Source organism: Neoarius graeffei, chromosome 2 (genome assembly GCF_027579695.1).
Source record: "Neoarius graeffei isolate fNeoGra1 chromosome 2, fNeoGra1.pri, whole genome shotgun sequence".
Classification (NCBI taxonomy): Eukaryota; Metazoa; Chordata; class Actinopteri; order Siluriformes; family Ariidae; genus Neoarius; species Neoarius graeffei.
Genome location: NC_083570.1, coordinates 44,341,326 through 44,363,564, shown reverse-complemented (window position 1 = coordinate 44,363,564; position 22,239 = coordinate 44,341,326). Strand labels below are relative to the sequence as shown.

Sequence of the window (22,239 nt, the reverse complement as noted above, 5' to 3'; positions counted from 1 at the left end):
AATACTTAACATAAATGCTGCTTATACTTTTTTTTTTTTTTAAGAAACAATCCAGGTGGTGTAGTGGTTAGCACTGTCGCCTCACAGCAAGAAGGTCCTGGGTTCGAGCCCAGCAGCCGGCGAGGGCCTTTCTGTGTGGAGTTTGCATGTTCTCCGTGTGGGTTTCCCCCACAGTCCAAAGACATGCAGGTTAGGCTAATTGGTGGCTCTAAATTGACCGTGAATGTGAATGGTTGTCTATGTGTCAGCCCTGTGATGGCCTGGCGACTTGTCCAGGGTGTACCCCGCCTTTCGCCCGTAGTCAGCTGGGATAGGCTCCAGCTTGCCTGCGACCCTGTAGAACAGGATAAAGCGGCTACAGATAATGAGATGGATGGATGGATGGAAACAATCCAGCAGACCGCCTGTCATTACACCACAGACCACAAGGAGTCCACTGACTGAGAAACACTGACATCAATTATGATTGATAAATAAAATTAAGTCCCGCCCCATGAGCTCACAGATCTGTGTTGTGATTGGCAGATTAGATCCTGGCTCGTTTGTTCATTCTGTTTCGATTTTTTTTTCTTTAAAATTTGCCTGAATAGTTTTAAACCTGGCTTTCCGACAGATTAACTTTTAATATACATTTTATATTAATTTTTAACCTAAAAATTAATATGCGCAGGTCTCAACCAACACAAGCCCCCTAAACTGCCTAGTGACTGTAAAAATACAAGGCGTGGCTTTGCACAGTCACCTGACCAGAGTGCGAGTTTCTATTGGCTGTTAGACATAAGGGAAGGGAGTTGTTTTCATCGAAACACGGAAGTATGTGCTGTCGTGCGGTATCGACGATACGTGAGCTGTGTTTAACGGTACAGTAAGGAGAGAAAAGTAGATTTCGGTATTGTGTTGATGTAGGAAAGGTGAAGAGTGGTGAGTGAGTCGCTTTTTTCTTTCCATGTCAGTGTAGAGGATGTGTCAGTCATTTTATTTCATATTATGCCAACCTTTAGTTCCCCATGCCCTTACAACATGTGTACTTTCTCCTTACATACACCCATGAGCCCTTATACACATGAAACAGTTCTAATATATAATCCAAAGCACTGATTGTTTTATTCCACTCCTGTTGTAATAGGCATATTTATAACACTGCATCAAGTTAAAGGGATCAAATAAGCATGTACTGAATAAAAAGAAGTTTTAGATCCTAGAGGAAACAACTGAATTAAAAAGGACTAGTCAAGTAAACAATTATCTACTAAAGAGAATGACTGACTGAACTATAAACTTAATTATTTAATATACATTGTATCAGTAATACCAGAATTATTGATGTACATTTTTTTTTCAAATAAGATGTCTCATCTCATCATCTGTAGCCACTTTATCCTGTTCTACAGGGTCGCAGGGAAGCTGGAGCCTATCCCAGCTGACTGTGGGCGAGAGGCGGGGTACACCCTGGACAAGTCGCCAGGTCATCACAGGGCTGACACATAGACACAGACAACCATTCACACTCACATTCACACCTACGGTCAATTTAGAGTCACCAGTTAACCTAACCTGCATGTCTTTGGACTGTGGAGGAAACCGGAGCACCCGGAGGAAACCCACGAGGACACGGGGAGAACATGCAAACTCCACACAGAAAGGCCCTCGCCGGCCACGGGGCTCGAACCCAGGACCTTCTTGCTGTGAGGCGACAGTGCTAACCACTACGCCACCATGCCGCCCTAAATTATATATAATCATGTCAAACAGTAAATGAAGGTTAGTAAAAGTTCCATTTGAGAAAAAAAAAAAAAGTGTTCACCAAGCAAGCAAGCAGTGTTAGATCCAACTAAAGATGACTGAACCACATCAAGTATATTATGTAAACAAGGATAAGATAAGATATATATGTTATTTACCAGCTGGGAGGTCCGTATCGTGAAATACTGTGACCGAGGGCTTGAAAGTACTCGAGGTCACGGTATTTCACCATACAGACCAACCTTAAGCTGGGAAATAATATATTTATTTTTTCTTTACCAAATTCTAACAGAAAACGAGAGCGCCCGAGCCACTATTTTGAATCCTCATTCACGGCTGTAATGCAAATGGCTTCTTCCTCGGTATACAAGTGCACTTCCATGGCAGGAAAAAACTACATTTTGCCGCCTATGTAGTCCCCTATTTATACAAAATTGAGTCATTGAGGATTCAGCCATGTTTTTGCTCGACCGAAGTTATACAGTATTGACCTTTATATTGCATAAATAAAGCCATTTGGTGAAACTTTGAAGGAGAGATTGTACTGGTTTAAAGTTTTTACCTAACGTAATATTATGTATTAGGATAACATGGTCCAAAATGGGCCTCATTAACTAATAAGATCAACCTGTTAGCAAGTTAGAGGTTTTTAGCTTTCTCCTGAAATGTTTTGTTTTATTTCTTCTTCCTCAGGGTAGTAAAACTTGCTTTCGCTGTGAACACTGTCATTATCGCTATCCATGATGTAAAATTAATCCTATTATGTTGAGAAACGCTGGCAAAAATTTATAAGATTTTTGATAATCTTATAAATAAATCTTATAAAAAAAGATAAACGTTGACAAAAAATGCTACCATGTTTGTTGTTGTTGTGAATGAGCGAGTCGCCAGAGGTCCGTATCGTGGGATACAGACCCACTCACCAGCCAATCAGAGCGCAGGATTTAGACTGTGAAAAAAAATAAGTCTTTATTGTCATTGTCACTTTTTCAAAGGTATAACGAAATTAAAGGTGCTCTTGACTCATGAGTTATAGAAAAAAAATAAAAACAAATAAAGTATAAAAATAAAGTATACAGAATTGCACTGATAAAATAGTAAAAATAGACTATAAACAGAATTGTATTGTATTGGTTCTATATATATACATAGATTGCACTGATAAAATAGTAAAAATAGAATGGACACAGATTGCACTGATAAGAAAAAAAAAAAAGAAAAAAATATATATACAAATTGCACATTGGGGATGGGGCCAAGAATAGTTCTATTGCACATTTGAGTTTAAAGCCATGATTGCTTTGGGATAGAAACTGTTTTTTAGGCAGTTTGTCCTGGTTTTCATTGCTCTGTATCTCTTGCCTGATGGCAAAAGCTGGAAGAGACAATGACCGGGGTGTCTCAATGCCGAGAAACCTGAACACCGGGACCCTCTCCACACAGGCCCCATTGATGATGAGTGGCTGGATGTCAGTTTTGCGAAAATATTAATAAATTATGAAGTTAAATTGAAAATCTTCCCAGTAATTTATAACAAGAATTTAAATCTTATTCCTTATTTGGTACGGTGGTGTAGTGGTTAGCACGGTCACCTCACAGCAAGAAGGTTCTGGGTTCGAGCCCCGTGGCCGGCGAGGGCCTTTCTGTGTGGAGTTTGCATGTTCTCCCCGTGTCTGCGTGGGTTTCCTCCGGGTGCTCCGGTTTCCCCCACAGTCCAAAGACATGCGGTTAGGTTAATATGGGACGGCCTTGGGCTGAGGTGCCCTTGAGCGAGGCACCTAACTCCCAACTGCTTCCCAGGCGCTGTTAGCATGGCTGCCCACTGCTCTGGGTATGTGTGTGCGCATCACGTGTGTGTGATGGGTTAAATGCAGAGAGGAATTTCACAAGTGTGTGATGAATAAAGTTGTGCTTTCTTCTTTCTTTCTCTCTTTTTGGAGTGTTGTACAAAGATGTTGCAGATTTGCCACTAGCTATAATATCACTGCTTGGGTAGCAGTTGTAGCTCCTCATCACAGTTCATTTTAATTTGCACATATGCAGTTAATGTGTCTGCAGCCAGATTTTTTCTGTCCTCAGTATGAATTTTCCTAACCGACAAAAAAGCCCTCTCACTATCTGCATTGCTCTGTGGGAGGCGCAGCAAAGCAGTAAAAAGTTGTTTCAGCACTGGCAACACCCAGAGCAGTTTTTACATCGAGGACCTTTCCCCAATATACAGCTATTATTTTCCTGGTCAATAAAAGAAAATCAGAGCACGGCAAACATGTAGATGTTGTTAAATTGCTTCCATCCCCTACTACACATTTTAGCGACAGGTTACCGACGGTCGTTACCACCATTACTTTTCATTCAATACTTTTCCAGTTTACTGACGACTGATGGTAGTAACGAGTGTTGATCATCTGTGTCTACATATAATGTCGATCAGCAATTAAAATGTTTAGGGAAGCGAAACCAGAAATCGCCGGGTAACTACAGTTGCTGTTGTATAAACGGCGACTCCCAGTATCGCCTCCCGAAATTATCGTCATAATGGAGGAAGCTTTCCTACATGCAAACAGTAAAAACTTAAAAACCACACAAATGCTTACCTGTGCAGTCTTTGAATCGAGAAACATTTTTTATTTTCGCTAGTTGCGAAAAATGGTCTGCCACAGTCGGGGGGATGTTGTGTTCCACGAGAAATTGGCAGAACATAACTTCTGCAGAAATCTGGGCAGTCCGAGCCGACGGACTTAAATGACCGAGAAAACCACGTGCAACTATAAAACCGCATAAATCAAAAATAGTTCCCTTTCATTGGGCATGCATGTTTTGAAAAAAGAAATGGTGGCTTCAAAGAAAATTTTCTCGGTGTAATGGAAAAATATCTCTGATACAAAATGTAATTTTCCCGTATGAAAATCAGTGTATGGTGGTGTAGTGGTTAGCACTCTCGCCTCACAGCAAGAAGGTCCGGGTTCGAGCCCCGTGGCCGGCGAGGGCCTTTCTGTGCGGAGTTTGCATGTTCTCCCTGTGTCCGCGTGGGTTTTCTCCGGGTGCTCCGGTTTCCCCCACAGTCCAAAGACATGCAGGTTAGGTTAACTGGTGACTCTAAATTGAGCGTAGGTGTGAATGTGAGTGTGAATGGTTGTCTGTGTCTATGTGTCAGCCCTGTGATGACCTGGCGACTTGTCCAGGGTGTACCCCGCCTTTCGCCCGTAGTCAGCTGGGATGGGCTCCAGCTTGCCTGCGACCCTGTAGAACAGGATAAAGCGGCTACAGATAATGAGATGAGATGTTCAAATCTCAAAATAATAGATCTCTGAAACTAGTGTGAGTCATGCCTGATTGAACAGATTTCAACATGATCTGCTGCAAAATGTGCTCTACGGTATGTACAGGATATGTGGCTCCAGTATTATTGGCAAAAAACAAAAACAGATTGACAAAATATCTTCAACTTTCCTGATATAACAACACGGAGTCTTTTCCTGTATGCGAGGGTCCTCTTTGCTCTTCTGTCTCTCCTTTTCAGTTTTCACTGAGGTTCAGTTTAGTGACCAGTGTGGACATTGCAAAAGTTGCGTCGTCTTTTTGAATCCTAAAACACACGGTTTCTAATATGATGATAAGCAGAAAGCACATAGAAAACTAAAACCTTCCTGAGCAAGCCTGAACGTGTGCTTTTTATTTTATTGAAAATTTTTTTGTGACCAAAGTTATACAGTTTGGGTTCAAAACTGCCTCTAATCCTACGATTTCACAAAAATCCATCCATCCATTATCTGTAGCTGTTTATCCTGTGCAGGATCGCAGGCAAGCTGGAGCCTATCCCAGCTGACTATGGGTGAGAGGCGGGGTACACCCTGGACAAGTCGCCAGGTCATCACAGTGCTGACACATGGAGACAAACATTCATTTACACTCATGTTCACACCTACGGTCGATTTAGAGTCACCAGTTAACCTAACCTGCATGTCTTTGGACTGTGAAGGAAACCCATGCGGACACCATGCAAACTCCACACAAAAAGGCCCCCGTCGGCCACTGGGCTCGAACCCAGAACCTTCTTGCTGTGAGGTGACAGGGCTAACCACTACACCACCATGCCACATACAACCAAACTTGTAAAATTAGTGATATAGAAAAGCTTGTTATAATGTAACAGCCTACGCAAACATGTCTATGATGAGCGAGCATGCTGCCAGTTTGCGATACAGCAGGCTGATACAGTTAGGTCCATAAATATTTGGACAGAGACAACATTTTTCTAATTTTGGTTCTGTACATTACCACAATGAATTGTGAACAAAACAATTCAGATGCAGTTGAAGTTCAGACTTTCAGCTTTAATTCAGTGGGTTGAACAAAATGATTGCATAAAAATGTGAGGAACTAAAGCATTTTTTAAACACAATCCCTTCATTTCAGGGGCTCAAAAGTAATTGGACAAATTAAATAATTGTAAATAAAATGTTCATTTCTAATACTTGGTTGAAAACCCTTTGTTGGCAATGACTGCCTGAAGTCTTGAACTCATGGACATCACCAGACGCTGTGTTTCCTCCTTTTTAATGCTCTGCCAGGCCTTTACTGCAGCGGTTTTCAGTTGCTGTTTGTTTGTGGGCCTTTCTGTCTGAAGTTTAGTCTTTAACAAGTGAAATGCATGCTCAATTGGGTTGAGATCAGGTGACTGACTTGGCCATTCAAGAATATTCCACTTCTTTGCTTTAATAAACTCCTGGGTTGCTTTGGCTTTATGTTTTGGGTCATTGTCCATCTGTATTATGAAACGACGGCCAATCAGTTTGGCTGGATTTGAGCACACAATAGCTACGTCTCTGAATACCTCAGAATTCATCCGGCTGCTTCTGTCCTGTGTCACATCATCAATAAACACTAGTGACCCAGTGCCACTGGCAGCCATGCATGCCCAAGCCATCACACTGCCTCCGCCGTGTTTTTCAGATGATGTGGTATGCTTTGGATCATGAGCTGTACCATGCCTTCGCCATACTTTTTTCCTTTCCATCATTCTGGTAGAGGTTCATCTTGGTTTCATCTGTCCAAAGAATGTTCTTCCAGAACTGTGCTGGCTTTTTTAGATATTTTTTAGCAAAGTCCAATCTAGCCTTTTTATTCTTGAGGCTTATGAGTGGCTTGCACCGTGCAGTGAACCCTCTGTATTTACTTTCATGCAGTCTTCTCTTTATGGTAGATTTGGATATTGATACGCCTACCTCCTGGAGAGTGTTGTTCACTTGGTTGGCTGTTGTGAAGGAAATTATTCTGCGATCATCCACCACTGTTGTCTTCTGTGGGCGTCCAGGTCTTTTTGCATTGATGAGTTCACCAGTGCTTTCTTTCTTTCTCAGGATGTACCAAACTGTAGATTTTGCCACTCCTAATATTGTAGCAATTTCTCGGATGGGTTTTTTCTGTTTTCGCAGCTTAAGGATGGCTTGTTTCACCTGCATGGAGAGCTCCTTTAACCGCATGTTTTCTTCACAGCAAAATCTTCCAAATGCAAGCACCACACCTCAGATCAACTCCAGGCCTTTTATCTGCTTAATTGAGAATGACATAACGAAGGAATTGCCCACACCTGCCCATGAAATAGCCTTTGAGTCAATTGTCCAATTACTTTTGGTCCCTTTAAAAACAGGGTGGCACATGTTAAGGAGCTGAAACTCCTAAACCCTTCATCCAATTTTAATGTGGATAGCCTCAAATGAAAGCTGAAAGTCTGGACTTTATGTCCATGTCCATTATATAACTATAACTTGAATATGTTTCAGTAAACAGGTAAAAAAACAAAACAAAATTTGTGTCAGTGTCCAAATATATACGGACCTAACTGTACGTGCTTCCTCTGACACAAGTGAAGCCAGCAACAAGTGAAGTTTCTTTTCAAAATGACTCACAACAAACTAGGAGGAAAAGAACGCATACATGAGCTTACAGATGCCCATGATTGGCTAGTGTCTCTGTGATTTGACGGGGAGAGACAGGATGCCCTTCCCAATCAGAGAGCTAGTTTTGCTTTCTTTCCAGTTTGTCAGGATTTGAACTCAAGATATTTATAGGGTGAATCCTTTTTTTTTCTTCTATTGCTGCACTCAGGAGTTCATGTTATCGTATTGTTTGTGCAAATTATTCAATACACTGTACAGGTTTTGTCTAGCGTCCACCTAGGGGAATAAAGTAGTAGGTAATAATCTTTTTAAGGTTTTACTTATCTGTTGATCTGTGTGTGTGTGTGTGTGTGTGTGTGTGTGTGTGTGTGTGTGTGTGTGTGTGTGGAGATGGAGGAGCAGGCTCGCAGCTGCTTGCTGCGCTCCAGGACAACCCTGGAGCAGGACATCAAGGCTTCCTTCCTCATGGACCACATGATCAGTGACGGGGTGCTGACCGGAGATGAGGAGGAAAACATACTCAGTAAGGTCTGTCCTGCCTGTATTTAGTTTGTATACACGCATACGGAAACACACTGTACAGTCGGGTTCATAAGCGTTTGGACGGCAGCACCATTTTGGTGCTTTGTCCAGTTACTTTTGAGCCTGTGAAAATGGCGGGGCGATGAAAAGGACGGTTGTAATTCCTAAACGGTTAATGTGGTATTTTTGCCAAACGCTTTGAGTTAAAGCTGAAAGTCTACACTTCAGTCACATCTTGACTGCTTCATTTCAAATCCATTGTCATGGTGTACAGCGAGGAAAATGGCGTCGCTGTTCAAATACTTATGAATCGGACCGTATATAGGTTGAGTATAGAAGTGTATTGACTAAAGATCGTAAATCCAAAAAAAAGCAAAGGGAACGCCTCCAATTCAGGATCTTAGAACCCCGAGTTCAGCAAGTGACCTCGAATCAACATGGCCGCTCACAGCATTACATTACGTTACAGACATTTAGCAGACGCTCATCCAGAGCGACATGACCCAGTGCTCCTGGAGCAGAGGGCCTTGCTCAAGGGCCCAACAGTGATGGCTTGTCGGTGCTGGGGCTTGAACCCATGATCTTCAGATCAGTAACCCAGAGTCTTAACTGTCAAACCAGCAGTGCATCTAGAAGGTGCTTACTGTATGTCGGAAGTGGGATTGAACCCATACCAATTCAGAGACCAGAATCCTTTTATTTTTTTGTAGAAGGTCTGAAACTTGACCTTGGACTACTCCGCCATCCTGACACCATCACCACCGGCAGCATGTCTTACCTTTTACACTGGATATGGGTCCATCTCAGAAACTGGTCTCTCATTTGGGACGTTATGGTCAAAGAATAAATTTTCTAATTTTACTTTTTTTTTTTTTTTTGCATTTACCTAACACTCCATGTTTCTTTTGTCATGATTAATAAGAATAGAGATAGTATCTTGCTTTATCCGGCCTCCACTGTGGAAAATTTTTTTGGTTACAATTCATATGCTTTTGCAAAATTGATTTCCATATAAAATAACTCCATCATGAAGAATTAAAGCCCCTCCTTCACAGATGAGCGAAAATATTGAATAAATTTCCTCTTTTTGATTGCTTGGGTTAAAAATGCCAAGTTATGATGACTGAATTGATTATTCACTTAAATATGAATAATATGATACATTTTGGGGATTTGATATGGCGAAATGGGACACAATGGAAAAATCAAGAACACACCGGAAAGATGAGAATAACGGCGGTGGTAAAAGAACAGCGACTGTACCGGCTGAAGGTCGCGCGGGTCTCTGCTGCGGCGCGCGAGCAACGGGACATCACTACCGCACCGGACGGAGCGCGAGGCGGGGGCAGGGCAAAAAGACTGGCCGTAGATTCTATCAAAAGTTCGATCTAAATTGACCATGGTTGCAAAATATTGGCCAAAAATACGCAAACACTACGAAATATGAAAGTAAGATGAAAAAGAAACATTCTGTTGCCTTATACTGCAAGACTAAAACAAAATAAAACTGTCAAAACTCACCTTTTCAGTGATAACGTCCGAACAGATCACCCGCGTAACAGAAAGACCGCAAATGGAAGCACAATCAACTTCTAACTGTTGGAGTGGAAAATTCCATTCTACACATGCAAATTGTTAATGTGTGTCCTTCCCCGCACACAAATAACACGCTACGGTAAGAAATAGACCACAACTCAGTTTATAGCTCAGAAATTCATACAAGACCAGCTACCATCGTAACATATTCTGTAAGAAACATATTCTATACCGAACTTTCAGCTTTCGTTTTAAAAAACAAAATCGCAGATTTATAACTAAATGTTTATATGGCCTAGTGATTTTAAGTTCCTACTTTTGGTGAGGTAGTGACCTTGACCCTGAGGCTTTCCGTTTAGATCAAAACACACGATCGTATTGGTTTTGGGTCTGCGGGAAATGGAGTTACAACGGTGATCAAATATTTTGCATGATGTTTATTACGGTTATGATTATTCTGTGAGCGCACCAATCCTTAGGTGTATAAAGTTACAACTTAAAATACAATTAGTGATAACTGTAGACTTTTCAGTGGACTACAACCTTTTTAAGGGAATGCGATGTAGTCAACCGTTTCTCATGTCCCAGATCAAGCCGCCATTTTTCCACAAATTTGCAGAATTTTTTGCCAAATTCTGAATAGAGTATTCACATCGAAGATTTAGTTTTATCTGTATTATTTCTTTCATCATTTTATTTCAAATTAAAACCAACATCACCATTCAAAACCGTATAGCTTATTGACTGTGAGTATATTTAGTGTGGTACCCCCACAATACCCAGTTTCTGAGACAGACCCATATACAAATGTTAGCTTTAGTTTATGTTCCATCAACACACAGACATGTTCACTTGTTAAATCTGTAACACTGACTCTACAGTTCACTGTTTGAGGAGAAAAATATTCATCACTCATAACAGTTAGATGACTAGCCTGTTGCTAACAAAAGGCAGACACAGAGGCATGCACGTGGTTGGGGGTGTTTGTTTGTTTGTTTGTTTTTTCTTCTCCCCCCGACTCTGTAGCACAAATACATGGAGGTTGAAAATTCCAAGTTAATCCGACATCATTCCGGTAGTTCAAATGAAGCTTTAGTCAAGAAAATGCGTCTTTTTTTTTTTTCTCTTATCAGTTCTAGATTATGGTGAGGAATTCCATGGAAATTATATGCGTGTGTGCATGTGGGTGTGTGTGATTTTATGATCTCATGCCTGGTAAGGTCACGAGTTATTGAAATCTGAAAGCTCTTCTATTGTACTAGAATACTATCGTTTCAATTATCTCAATTTTAAAACGAATAAATAGTTGACAGTACTTTTACATGTAAAACATGGCTTATTATTATCCATACAGGACACTTTTTTTTTTTTTTTTCCCCCGATGGAATTAAAACGTGTTCTATTCCCTTCGAGCGGGTTTCATTCATTTGGTTTGATAGCATGCAATGTTGTTAGCTTATCGCTTAGCGTACGGGTATAACGTCATTCTATTCAAATGTGAATGAGTGTTGAATACGGTTTACAATGTTGCACGGTTGTCAAGACAACGTGACGTCAAATGTCGGTGACGTAAAACTTCCGCGCTAGCGAGCGACCGGGACGATTTGTAAACAAACATGGCCGCCGAGTTTGCTTCATTAAATACGGAAGATTTTGAAAGGGAAAGACGCGTTGAACGCCCTAAAGGAATTTGTGTGTATAATAATAATAATAATAATAATATTGACTGGGGCGGCACGGTGGTGTAGTGGTTAGCGCTGTCGGCTCACAGCAAGAAGGTCCGGGTCCGAGCCCCGTGGCCGGCGAGGGCCTTTCTGTGCGGAGTTTGCATGTTCTCCCCGTGTCCGCGTGGGTTTCCTCCGGGTGCTCCGGTTTCCCCCACAGTCCAAAGACATGCAGGTTAGGTTAACTGGTGACTCTAAATTGACCGTAGGTGTGAATGGTTGTCTGTGTGTCAGCCCTGTGATGACCTGGCGACTTGTCCAGGGTGTACCCCGCCTTTCGCCCGTAGTCAGCTGGGATAGGCTCCAGCTTGCCTGCGACCCTGTAGAACAGGATAAAGCGGCTAGAGATAATGAGATGAGATAAGATGAGATATTGGCTGGCTTTTTTCATGGTATATCAGATATATTCCATTCAGCTAGCATGATATTGAACGAGTCGAAGATATACCATGGAAAAAAAAGCCAGCCAATATTATTTAAATATAAAGCTTTAGAGTAAAACGTAGAAGCCTGTTTTTTTTTTTTTTAAACAACATACAGGACTTGCTGTACTTTTTTAAATTAAAAGATCGATGGGTTTTGCCGAGCAGCACGTATGATCTCATCATGTTTGTGCAGTCCACCAGAAAGGAGCAAGCAGCAGCGCTGTTGGAGGTACTACTGCGCAAAGACAACAGGGCGTACATCTCCTTCTACAACGCGCTGATCCGAGAGAGCTATGGAGACCTGGCTGCTCTGCTTCACAGTGACCTGCCGCAGCTCAGCCCCGAGGGGGAAAAGAGCTACTTTAACGGGATCTCTCCCTCAGGTAAACTCCTAATAACTGCTCGCTTTCTTTTGCACTATATTTGATTTACTTCTCTTTGTCATGTCTGTCTTTGATAAGTGAAAACACGTAGTGTGGGTTTTAGTGAGATGGATTGCTAAAGATTTAGGCTAAAGATAGTCAAACCTAATTTTTCACAACGCCACACATTTCCTGTGTTGTCAGTTAGGGCGTTTTAATTTCTACCCGAGGTCATTTCAGAGTAATCGCTAAGAGGCAGAGGGTTTTTTTTTTTTTTTTAAACTGTATGGCATTTTCAGTAGGTCAAAAGTTCACATGCACATCGATTGTTGTTCGTATTTTGTATCCTTGCTTTTTAATCGCTTGATCTTGAATTAAACTCTTGTTATATCCTTCCATAAACGTCTCACGATACTTTGGTGGATTATTTATTGATTGGGGTCCCTTCTTCCTGACAGAACTGGTGCAACCCATTGTGGGTTTCCTCACCTCGACACGCTTTTTTTCAGTTCAGTCCACAGAAGTTCGCTACGATTCAGGTCAGGGTTTTGTGATGGCCACTCCAGTACTTCTGACTTTGTTGTCTTTTCAGCCATTTTGTTACACCCGGCTGATGTCTTGCGGTGTTTTCTAGATAATCTTCCTCCTTCATGATGTCATCTTTTCCAGAAAAAAAAAAAACACTCTCTCAACGTGATGCTGCCAACACCATGCTTCACGGTTCGCATGGTGTTCTTTTTCATCCATACATAGCTCTGAACATTAGGGCCAAAGAGCTTGATTTTTGGGTTCATCTGACCAGAGAACACCCCTCAAAAAGGGGTCTTGAGTAAGAGCTGCTTCTTCTTCTTTGCATGACCTGCTGTGGTGATGTAGGACTCTCTTAATAGTGGGTGTATATGCAGTACGTTGGTACCTGATGCCTCCAGCTCTTTCACCAGTAACTTTGTTGTTGTCTTGGGATTCAGTTGAACAAATTTTGCTCATCCCTGAAAGGGCAGGTCCTTTTACAAACAAATGTGCGCTCCTAATGATGACAATTCGCTGAACGTTAAAGGGGAACTGAAGTCATCTTTAAACTTGCTTTATTTCTTAATTAACGTGTTATTCAATTACATTTTCGGTTTTAGTAACCTTATATCATGACTCGTATTGGCATGTTCTATTACACTTATCGGCCTTTTCAGGTTTTTAGCCATGCTGAACGTAGTTCATTTGTTCCACGGCAGGCGTCGCTTATCCGCACGATCTTCACGAGACTTGTGCGAGACTTCAAACGTGAAGTGTCAGCGCTGCCATTTTTGAAAACTGTTTACACAGCAGCCAGATCGCCATATCATCCCAATTTAGATTAATTTCGAGATTTGCCAGCTTCATCAGTGATGGAGTGTCAGTCCTGCGCGCTGTGTCGCGTGCACCTGAGCTCAATTAAGGAACTATGTGTTTGCCTCGCGAAGTATTACGATACGCATTACCGAGCCTTTCTACCCGTTGTCTTGATTTCCTGTTTCACGATCCTTGTGCCCGTTTCTTGTTCTTGTCCTCACTTAACCTTTGATGTACTGTTTGCGCCTCGACCGACCCTTTAGCCTGTATTCTCGTTTTTGATCTAGCCTGCCATTTTGGATTGTTTGCTTGTGTGCATATATTCTGCACTTTATTAAACTGTATACTTCTGCACATACATCCGCCTCCCTCGCGGACGTGACATGGAGATTATTCCATACGACTTCGAACCAACATGGAGTAGAGGAGAGTTGGAAAGACGACAGGATAAGGACTCGTCCGTCACGCTGGTATTTACGTCATTACTGTTGCACAATTAAAACGTGCCAGGTCAGGCGGCTGGTGGGTTTTCAAAATAATAAATACATGCAGGTATTTTTGTGATAAATACATATTATACTGAGCGCATTTCCCACATAATCTTCACTAAGGTTTTGGACAGCACTACAAAATGGCGTCCCCACTATATAGTGAGTAGGGAGCGATTTCGGACACAGGGAAAACTTCCGGCTTGATTACATCAGCATTCGAAAGAGGGCACGCGCGTCTTTTGACAACGTTGGCAGATGTCGGTCACTTTGATTTCCGCTGTACGTTTTACTTCCGTCCTACGATGTCTCGCACAGGTCTCAGCGAATCCCGTATACGGCCATTGCTTTGACATACGGACTGATATATTACAGAGCATATTTCAAACACTCAACTTGCTATAGCAGCGACAAAATAGCCATCAAAAATGCATTCTGATATTTAATAAAATGAGATAAATAGAATTTTGATGATAAAAAAAATTGCCTTCAGTTCCCCTTTAAAGCTAGACTGCCTTTCAGATTTTTCAAATGTAGGTCATAAAAAGAATTTTCCCCGACACCCAGTTGTTTTTCTTTAGTGGACCTAGAGCTACTGAATTTGAATCACAGACTTCCAATTTTTCAAAAATAGAACAATTAACGAATTTAGAGCCACGTGGCCCTGTGTTTTCCGCTATTTTTTCCTGCTTCACCATGACACAGTACAAGATACTACATCATGCATGACGTGGTGGGCTTTCCCCGTTCACGCAAGGCGTTGTGGGATACACATTTGAAACAGGAGAGAAAAATGGAGGATGTGAGTGTGCGAATGAAACGTGAAAGACCGACTACAGTAACGGAAAGCGAGAAGAAAAGACGTTATGTTATATACGAAGGAAAGGAAACGCAGGGCCAAACTAATAATAATATATCAGAGGTCAGCGAGCACCTCGGTGTGATCAGCTGTTCATTTAGCGACAGTCTGTGCACAGTCAAAGTAAACCTGTAGATGGCAGTAATGCAACACTGGATGCCAGCTGCTGTAAAACCCAAAAGAAGAAGGAAAAGAAGATGGTAAAGCTGCGCATGCGCACACGGACTTCCTCTGTCTGCTTGACTGTGCGAAGTGAGCGATTTTCATTAAATAACTTACCAGCCACAGAACGTGTTTTTTTTTTTTTTTGGAGACATTACAGAAATAACCATATGTCACAATGGCAAATTTTCAGAGGGAACTAAATTTAACTGATGTTATGAAATTGAAACGCCGTTTCGCTTTAAGCAATTACAGGAATTTCTGCAAAGACTATTTAAGATTTTTCAGAAATTCCTGTAATTGCTCAAAGCTAGTAAAGCTGAAATAAATCTGTTTCTAGCGTAGGTGGATATAAACTTGTTATAACTTGGCTCAAAGTGGATGTTCGAGCCCTTAACCTTGTCCTTCGGGAAAACGGCTAATATAGAGTTATTCTATTATCACTTATCACAAATGTAATGCAGATTTAACTGTTCAATGTCAGTTAGTAGCAATACTGTATCTACTTGGATATGGGTCCGTCTCAGAAACTGGTCTCTCATTTGGGACATTATGGTCAAAAAATAAATTTTCTAACTTTACTATTTTCTTTTTTTGCATTTACCTAACACTCCATGTTTCTTTTGTCATGTTTAATAAGAATAAAGATAGTATCTTGCTTTATCTGGCCTCCACTGTGGAACATTTTTTTTTGGTTACAATTCAAATGCTTTTGTAAAATTGATTTCCATCTAAAATAACTCCATCATGAAGAATTAAAGCCCCTCCTTCACAGATGAGTGAAAATATTGAATACATTTCCTCTTTTTGATTGATTGGGTTAAAAATACCAAGTTATGATGACTGAATTGATTATTCACTTAAATATGAATAATATGATACATTTTGGGGATTTGATATGGCGAAATGGGACACAATGGAAAAATCAAGAACACACCGGAAAGATGAGAATAACGGCGGTGGTAAAAGAACAGCGACTGTACCGGCTGAAGGTCGCGCAGGTCTCTGCTGCGGCGCGCGAGCAACGGGACATCACTACCGCACCGGACGGAGCGCGAGGCGGGGGCGGGGCAAAATGACTGGCCATAGATTCTATCAAAAGTTCAATCTAAATTGACCATGGTTGCAAAATATTGGCCAAAAATATGCAAACACTACGAAATATGAAAGTAAGATGAAAAAGAAACATTCTGTTGCCTTATACTGCAAGACTAAAACAAAACTGTCAAAACTCCCCTTTTCAGTGATAACGTCCAAACAGATCACCCGCGTAACAGAAAGACCGCAAATGGAAGCACGATCAACTTCTAACTGCTGGAGTGGAAAATTCCATTCTACACATGCAAATTGTTAATGTGTGTCCTTCCCCGCACACAAATAACACGCTACGGTAAAAAATAGACCACGACTCATTTTATAGCTCAGAAATTCATACAAGACCAGCTACCATCGTAACATATTCTGTAAGAAACATATTCTATACCGAACTTTCAGCTTTCGTTTTAAAAAACAAAATCGCAGATTTATAACTAAATGTTTATATGGCGTAGTGATTTTAAGTTCCTACTTTTGGTGAGGTAGTGACCTCGACCCTGAGGCTTTCCGTTTAGATCAAAACACACGATCGTATTGGTTTTGGGTCTGCGGGAAATGGAGTTACAACGGTGGTCAAATATTTTGCATGATGTTTATTACGGTTATGATTATTCTGTGAGCGCACCAATCCTTAGGTGTATAAAGTTACAACTTAAAATACAATTAGTGATAACTGTAGACTTTTCAGTGGGCTACGACCTTTTTAAGGGAATGCGATGGAGTCAACCATTTCTCATGTCCCAGATCAAGCCGCCATTTTTCCACAAATTTGCAGAATTTTTGCCAAATTCTGAATATTCACATCGAAGATTTAGTTTTATCTGGATTATTTCTTTCATCATTTTATTTCAAATTAAAACCAACATCACCTTTCAAAACCGTATAGTTTATTTACTGTGAGTATATTTAGTGCGGTACCCCACAGTACCCAGTTTCTGAGACAGACCCATTATTGAAAAGTTTGCAGTCAGTCGTCTATCAGCATTTCCAAAATATCCTAGGCTTGCTTTATTTCTGTTTAAGATGCATTACTTGTTGAGATATCCTAGCGGGAACACACCCTGGATGGGATGCTGGGCCATCACAGGCCACCATGCGCACACGTTCACACCGAGGGGCGGTTTTGAGAAGCCAGTCCATCTACTCAGGATTGACCCGAGTATCCTAAAGCTGTGAGGCAGTAACTCTGCTCCCTGCCCTGCTTCCCCGATGTAGCAGTGATTGTTTAAAAATGTTTTGAAATGAGACTGCACGATTTTCCTGGTTTTTTTTTTTTGCGAAGTTTACTCCTCCTCAGTTGTGTTTTACAGTCTGATCTGTGTGTGGTGTAATTTCAGTGCAAGCGATCCTGAGCGAGGGTGGCGTGCCCCAGAGGCCTGTGGTGTTTGTGAACCGTCCCGACCTGCTGAACCTGCTCCGGGAGAAGCTGCGCCAGCTGCAGAAAACTCCTGGATGGGTCACCGTGTTCGGCATGGCCGGATCAGGGAAGTCCGTCATGGCCGCCGAGGCCATGAGAGACGGAGCGCTGATCAGAGGTATGGTTTGTAAACAAATAAACTAAGAGCTGTTTCTCAGCTGGGAGAAGGTGGTTGTTTCTAGCATTTCATGTGTCGCGTCCTTGGGCCAGCGCAGTCTAGTATCCCGTGAGCCTCGTTTGTCAGTGTATTTGTATTGTTGTTTTAAGGAAATGTGTTTTTCGATTCTCCCAGATCTACAGTGCCTTGCAAAAGTATTCATACCCCTTGAACTTTTTCACATTTTTCCACCTTACAACCACAAACTTAAAAGTTTTTTATTGAGATTTTATGTGATAGACCAACACAGAGTAGCACATAATTGTGAAGTGAAACGAAAATGATAAATGGTCTTCAAAATTTTAAACAAATAAAAATCTGAAAAATGTGATGTGCATTAGTATTCAGCCCCCCCTGCGTCAATACTTTGTAGAGCCACCTTTTGCTGCAATTACAGCTGCAAGTCTTTTGTGGTATGTCTCTACCAGCTTTGCACAGCTAGACACTGAAATTTTTGCCCATTCTTCTTTGCAAAATAGCTCAAGCTCAGCCAGATTGGATGGAGAGCGTCTGTGAACAGCAATTTTCAAGTCTTGCCACAGATGCTCAATGGGATTTAGGTCTGGACTTTGACTGGGCCATTCTAACACATGAATATTCTTTGATCTAAACCATTCCATTGTAGCTCTGGCTGCATGTTTAGGGTTATTGTCTTACTGGAAGGTGAATCTCCTTCCCAGTCTCAAGTCTTTTGCAGCCTCCAACAGGTTTTCTTCCAGGATTGCCCTGTATTTAGCTCCATCCATCTTCCCATCAACTCTGACCAGCTTCCCTGTCCCTGCTGAAGAAAAGCATCCCCATAGCATGATGCTGCCACCACCATGTTTCACAGTGGGGATGGTGTGTGCAGGGTGATGAGCAGTGTTAGTTTTCCACCACACATAGCGCTTTGCATTTAGGCCAAAAAGTTCAACTTTGGTCTCATCTGACCAAAGCACCTTCTTCCACATGTTTGCTGTGTCCCCTACATGGCTTCTTATGCCTGTCTTTCAACAATGGCTTTCTTCTTGCCACTCGTCCAAAAAGGCCAGATTTGTGGAGTGTACGACTTAGTTGTCCTGTGCACAGATTCTCCCACCTGAGCTGTGGATTTCTGCAGCTCCTCCAGAGTGATCATGGGCCTCTTGGCTGCTTCTCTGACCAGTGCTCTCCTTGCTCGCTCTGTCAGTTTAGGTGGACGGCCATGTATTGGTAGGTTTGCAGTTGTGCCATACTTTTTCCATTTTTGAATGATGGATTGAACAGTGCTTCTTGAGATGTTCAGAGCTTGGGATATTTTTTTATAACCTAACCCTGCTTTAAACTTCTCCAGAACTTTATCCCTGACCTGTCTGGTGAGTTCTTTGGTCTTCATGATGCTGTTTGTTCTTCAGTGTTCTCTAACAAACCACTGAGGCCTTCACAGAACAAGTGTATTTATGCTGAGAGTAAATTACACACAGTAGGACTCTATTAACTAATTAGATGACTTCTGAAGGCAATTGATTGCACTGGATTGTATTTAGAGGTATCAGAGGACAGGGGGCTGAATACTAATGCACACCACATTTTTCAGATTTTTATTCGTTTAAAATTTTGAAAACCATTTATCATTTTCGTTTCACTTCACAATTATGTGCTACTCTGTGTTGGTCTATCACATAAAATCTCAATAAAAAAACTTTTAAGTTCGTGGTTGTAAGGTGGAAAAATGTGAAAAAGTTCAAGGGGTATGAATACTTTTTCAAGGCACTGTAAAAAAAAAAAAAGTTTAGTCAATTTACATTGCCGCTGATTTATTTCGTACATGTCAATGAATGATAATTTGTAAAGAGGGAAAAAAAAAACTGCGTGCATAACTGTAACAGCAACTGTAAAAGGATAAAATCTGGAAACAAATTACAGAAAAAGGTGAAATTACAGTAAGTGCGAAATACACTCACTGGCACTTGTTCTTCATTCTAAGATTCCTGTTTGTGGCTACCAGGAGTGGAACCAAATGTGGTCTTCTGCTGTTGCATGCGGAGATGCTTTTCTGCTCACCACGGTTGTAAAGAGTTGCTATGAGTCACTATATCCTTCCGGGCAGCTCGAACAAATCTGTGCCGAGTTTCCCAAAAGCATTCTAGCGCAAAGACTATCGTTAAATGGTAGAGCGAGCAGCACAATTAACACGCGCGCTCTCTCTCTCTCTCTCTCTCTCTCTCTCTCTCTCTCTCTCTCTCTCTCTCTCGCTCCTAGTTAAGATGCTCTTAGTGTTACAGGCCTAGAAATTCATATATTTTTTCACCAGCCAGCCGGACTAGTTACCTTCCAAAGTAACTCGCCAAACAGAAAATCAACTCGCCAAAAATTGTTCATGTATGAATTTTACTTCTGTCAAAAATAACACAAAAGAGAGTAGTTACCATTGTTCATGACTAATGTGCATTTATTTCAAGACCCGAGTATTTTGATACTGTTGTTAAATACATAAATGAGAACAACACAGAGCACCATAATATAATATCAACAAATAATAATATATTGGAAAACTTGGCAACTTGGTGTATGAGTATTGAAAGCAAATATACTTACAACCCCGATTCCCAAAAAGTTGGGACAAAGTACAAATTGTAAATAAAAACGGAATGCAATAATTTACAAATCTCAAAAACTGATATTGTATTCACAATAGAACATAGACAACATATCAAATGTCGAAAGTGAGACATTTTGAAATTTCATGCTAAATATTGGCTCATTTGAAATTTCATGACAGCAACACATCTCAAAGTTGGGACAGGGGCAATAAGAGGCTGGAAAAGTTCAAGGTACAATAAAGGAACAGCTGGAGGACCAAATTGCAACTCATTAGGTCAATCGGCAATAGGTCATTAACATGACTGGGTATAAAAAGAGCATCTTGGAGTGGCAGCGGCTCTCAGAAGTAAAGATGGGAAGAGGATCACCAATCCCCCTAATTCTGCGCCGACAAATAGTGGAGCAATATCAGAAAGGAGTTCAACAGTGTAAAATTGCAAAGAGTTTGAACATATCATCATCATCAACAGTGCATAATATCATCAAAAGATTCAGAGAATCTGGAAGAATCTCTGTGCGTAAGGGTCAAGGCCGGAAAACCATACTGGGTGCCCGTGATCTTCGGGCCCTTAGACGCCACTGCATCACATACAGGCATGCTTCTGTATTGGAAATCACAAAATGGGCTCAGGAATATTTCCAGAGAACATTATCTGTGAACACAATTCACCGTGCCATCCGCCGTTGCCAGCTAAAACTCTATAGTTCAAAGAAGAAGCCATATCTAAACATGATCCAGAAGCGCAGACGTCTTCTCTGGGCCAAGGCTCATTTAAAATGGACTGTGGCAAAGTGGAAAACTGTTCTGTGGTCAGACGAATCAAAATTTGAAGTTCTTTATGGAAATCAGGGACGCCGTGTCATTCGGACTAAAGAGGAGAAGGACGACCCAAGTTGTTATCAGCACTCAGTTCAGAAGCCTGCATCTCTGATGGTACGGGGTTGCATTAGTGCGTGTAGCATGGGCAGCTTACACATCTGGAAAGACACCATCAATGCTGAAAGGTATATCCAGGTTCTAGAGCAACATATGCTCCCATCCAGACGACGTCTCTTTCAGGGAAGACCTTGCATTTTCCAACATGACAATGCCAAACCACATACTGCATCAATTACAGCATCATGGCTGCGTAGAAGAAGGGTCCGGGTACTGAACTGGCCAGCCTGCAGTCCAGATCTTTCACCCATAGAAAACATTTGGCGCATCATAAAACGGAAGATACGACAAAAAAGACCTAAGACAGTTGAGCAACTCGAATCCTACATTAGACAAGAATGGGTTAACATTCCTATCCCTAAACTTGAGCAACTTGTCTCCTCAGTCCCCAGACGTTTACAGACTGTTGTAAAGAGAAAAGGGGATGTCTCACAGTGGTAAACATGGCCTTGTCCCAACTTTTTTGAGATGTGTTGTTGTCATGAAATTTAAAATCACCTAATTTTTCTCTTTCAGTGATACATTTTCTCAGTTTAAACATTTGATATGTCATCTATGTTCTATTCTGAATAAAATATGGGATTTTGAAACTTCCACATCATTGCATTCCGTTTTTATTTACAATTTGTACTTTGTCCCAACTTTTTTGGAATCGGGGTTGTAATATCATGACTATAGCACCCAAAATATGTCCAACATGCTTTCTGTATTTAACCATTTATGAGAGAGAAAGCATTCGGAGCTTCATATTGACTAGGAATCAACTTGAAAAAAATTAATTATTCCATAAAAATCGTATCGCAGCCAAGGCCTACCCTGCTCCCACGTTTGCTTATAAGTCCTTTGTCGTTCCTCCTTCTCGTACGCTTTATTGGCAGCCTTTTTCTCCTCTTCAGACCGACGTCGCTTTGTCCCTGTCTCTGGCGGTTTCTGTACACCTTTCAGAAAATTCCACATCACAGCACAGCTTTGGCAGATGTAGATGTAAACAACAAAAACACGTTTTTAAATGGGCGATAATGTG

The 22,239-nt window shown here is 41.3% G+C and overlaps 1 protein-coding gene across 2 annotated transcripts in view; it reads left to right on the top strand.

Moving 5' to 3' along the window:
• Window positions 1–814: 814 nt before the first annotated feature.
• Window positions 815–22,239, top strand: part of apaf1 (apoptotic peptidase activating factor 1) — a 143,445-nt gene continuing 122,020 nt past the window's right edge. Inside the window, exons 1-4 of one of the 2 annotated variants that reach the window (XM_060914288.1) lie at window positions 815–921; window positions 8,034–8,171; window positions 12,044–12,233; window positions 17,480–17,677. In XM_060914288.1, the coding sequence (XP_060770271.1) occupies window positions 8,034–8,171; window positions 12,044–12,233; window positions 17,480–17,677 (526 nt within the window). In that variant the 5' untranslated portion in view covers window positions 815–921. Of the gene's footprint in view, window positions 926–8,033; window positions 8,172–12,043; window positions 12,234–17,479; window positions 17,678–22,239 lie in introns of both variants that reach the window. The other variant, XM_060914289.1, reaches the window with a different exon arrangement.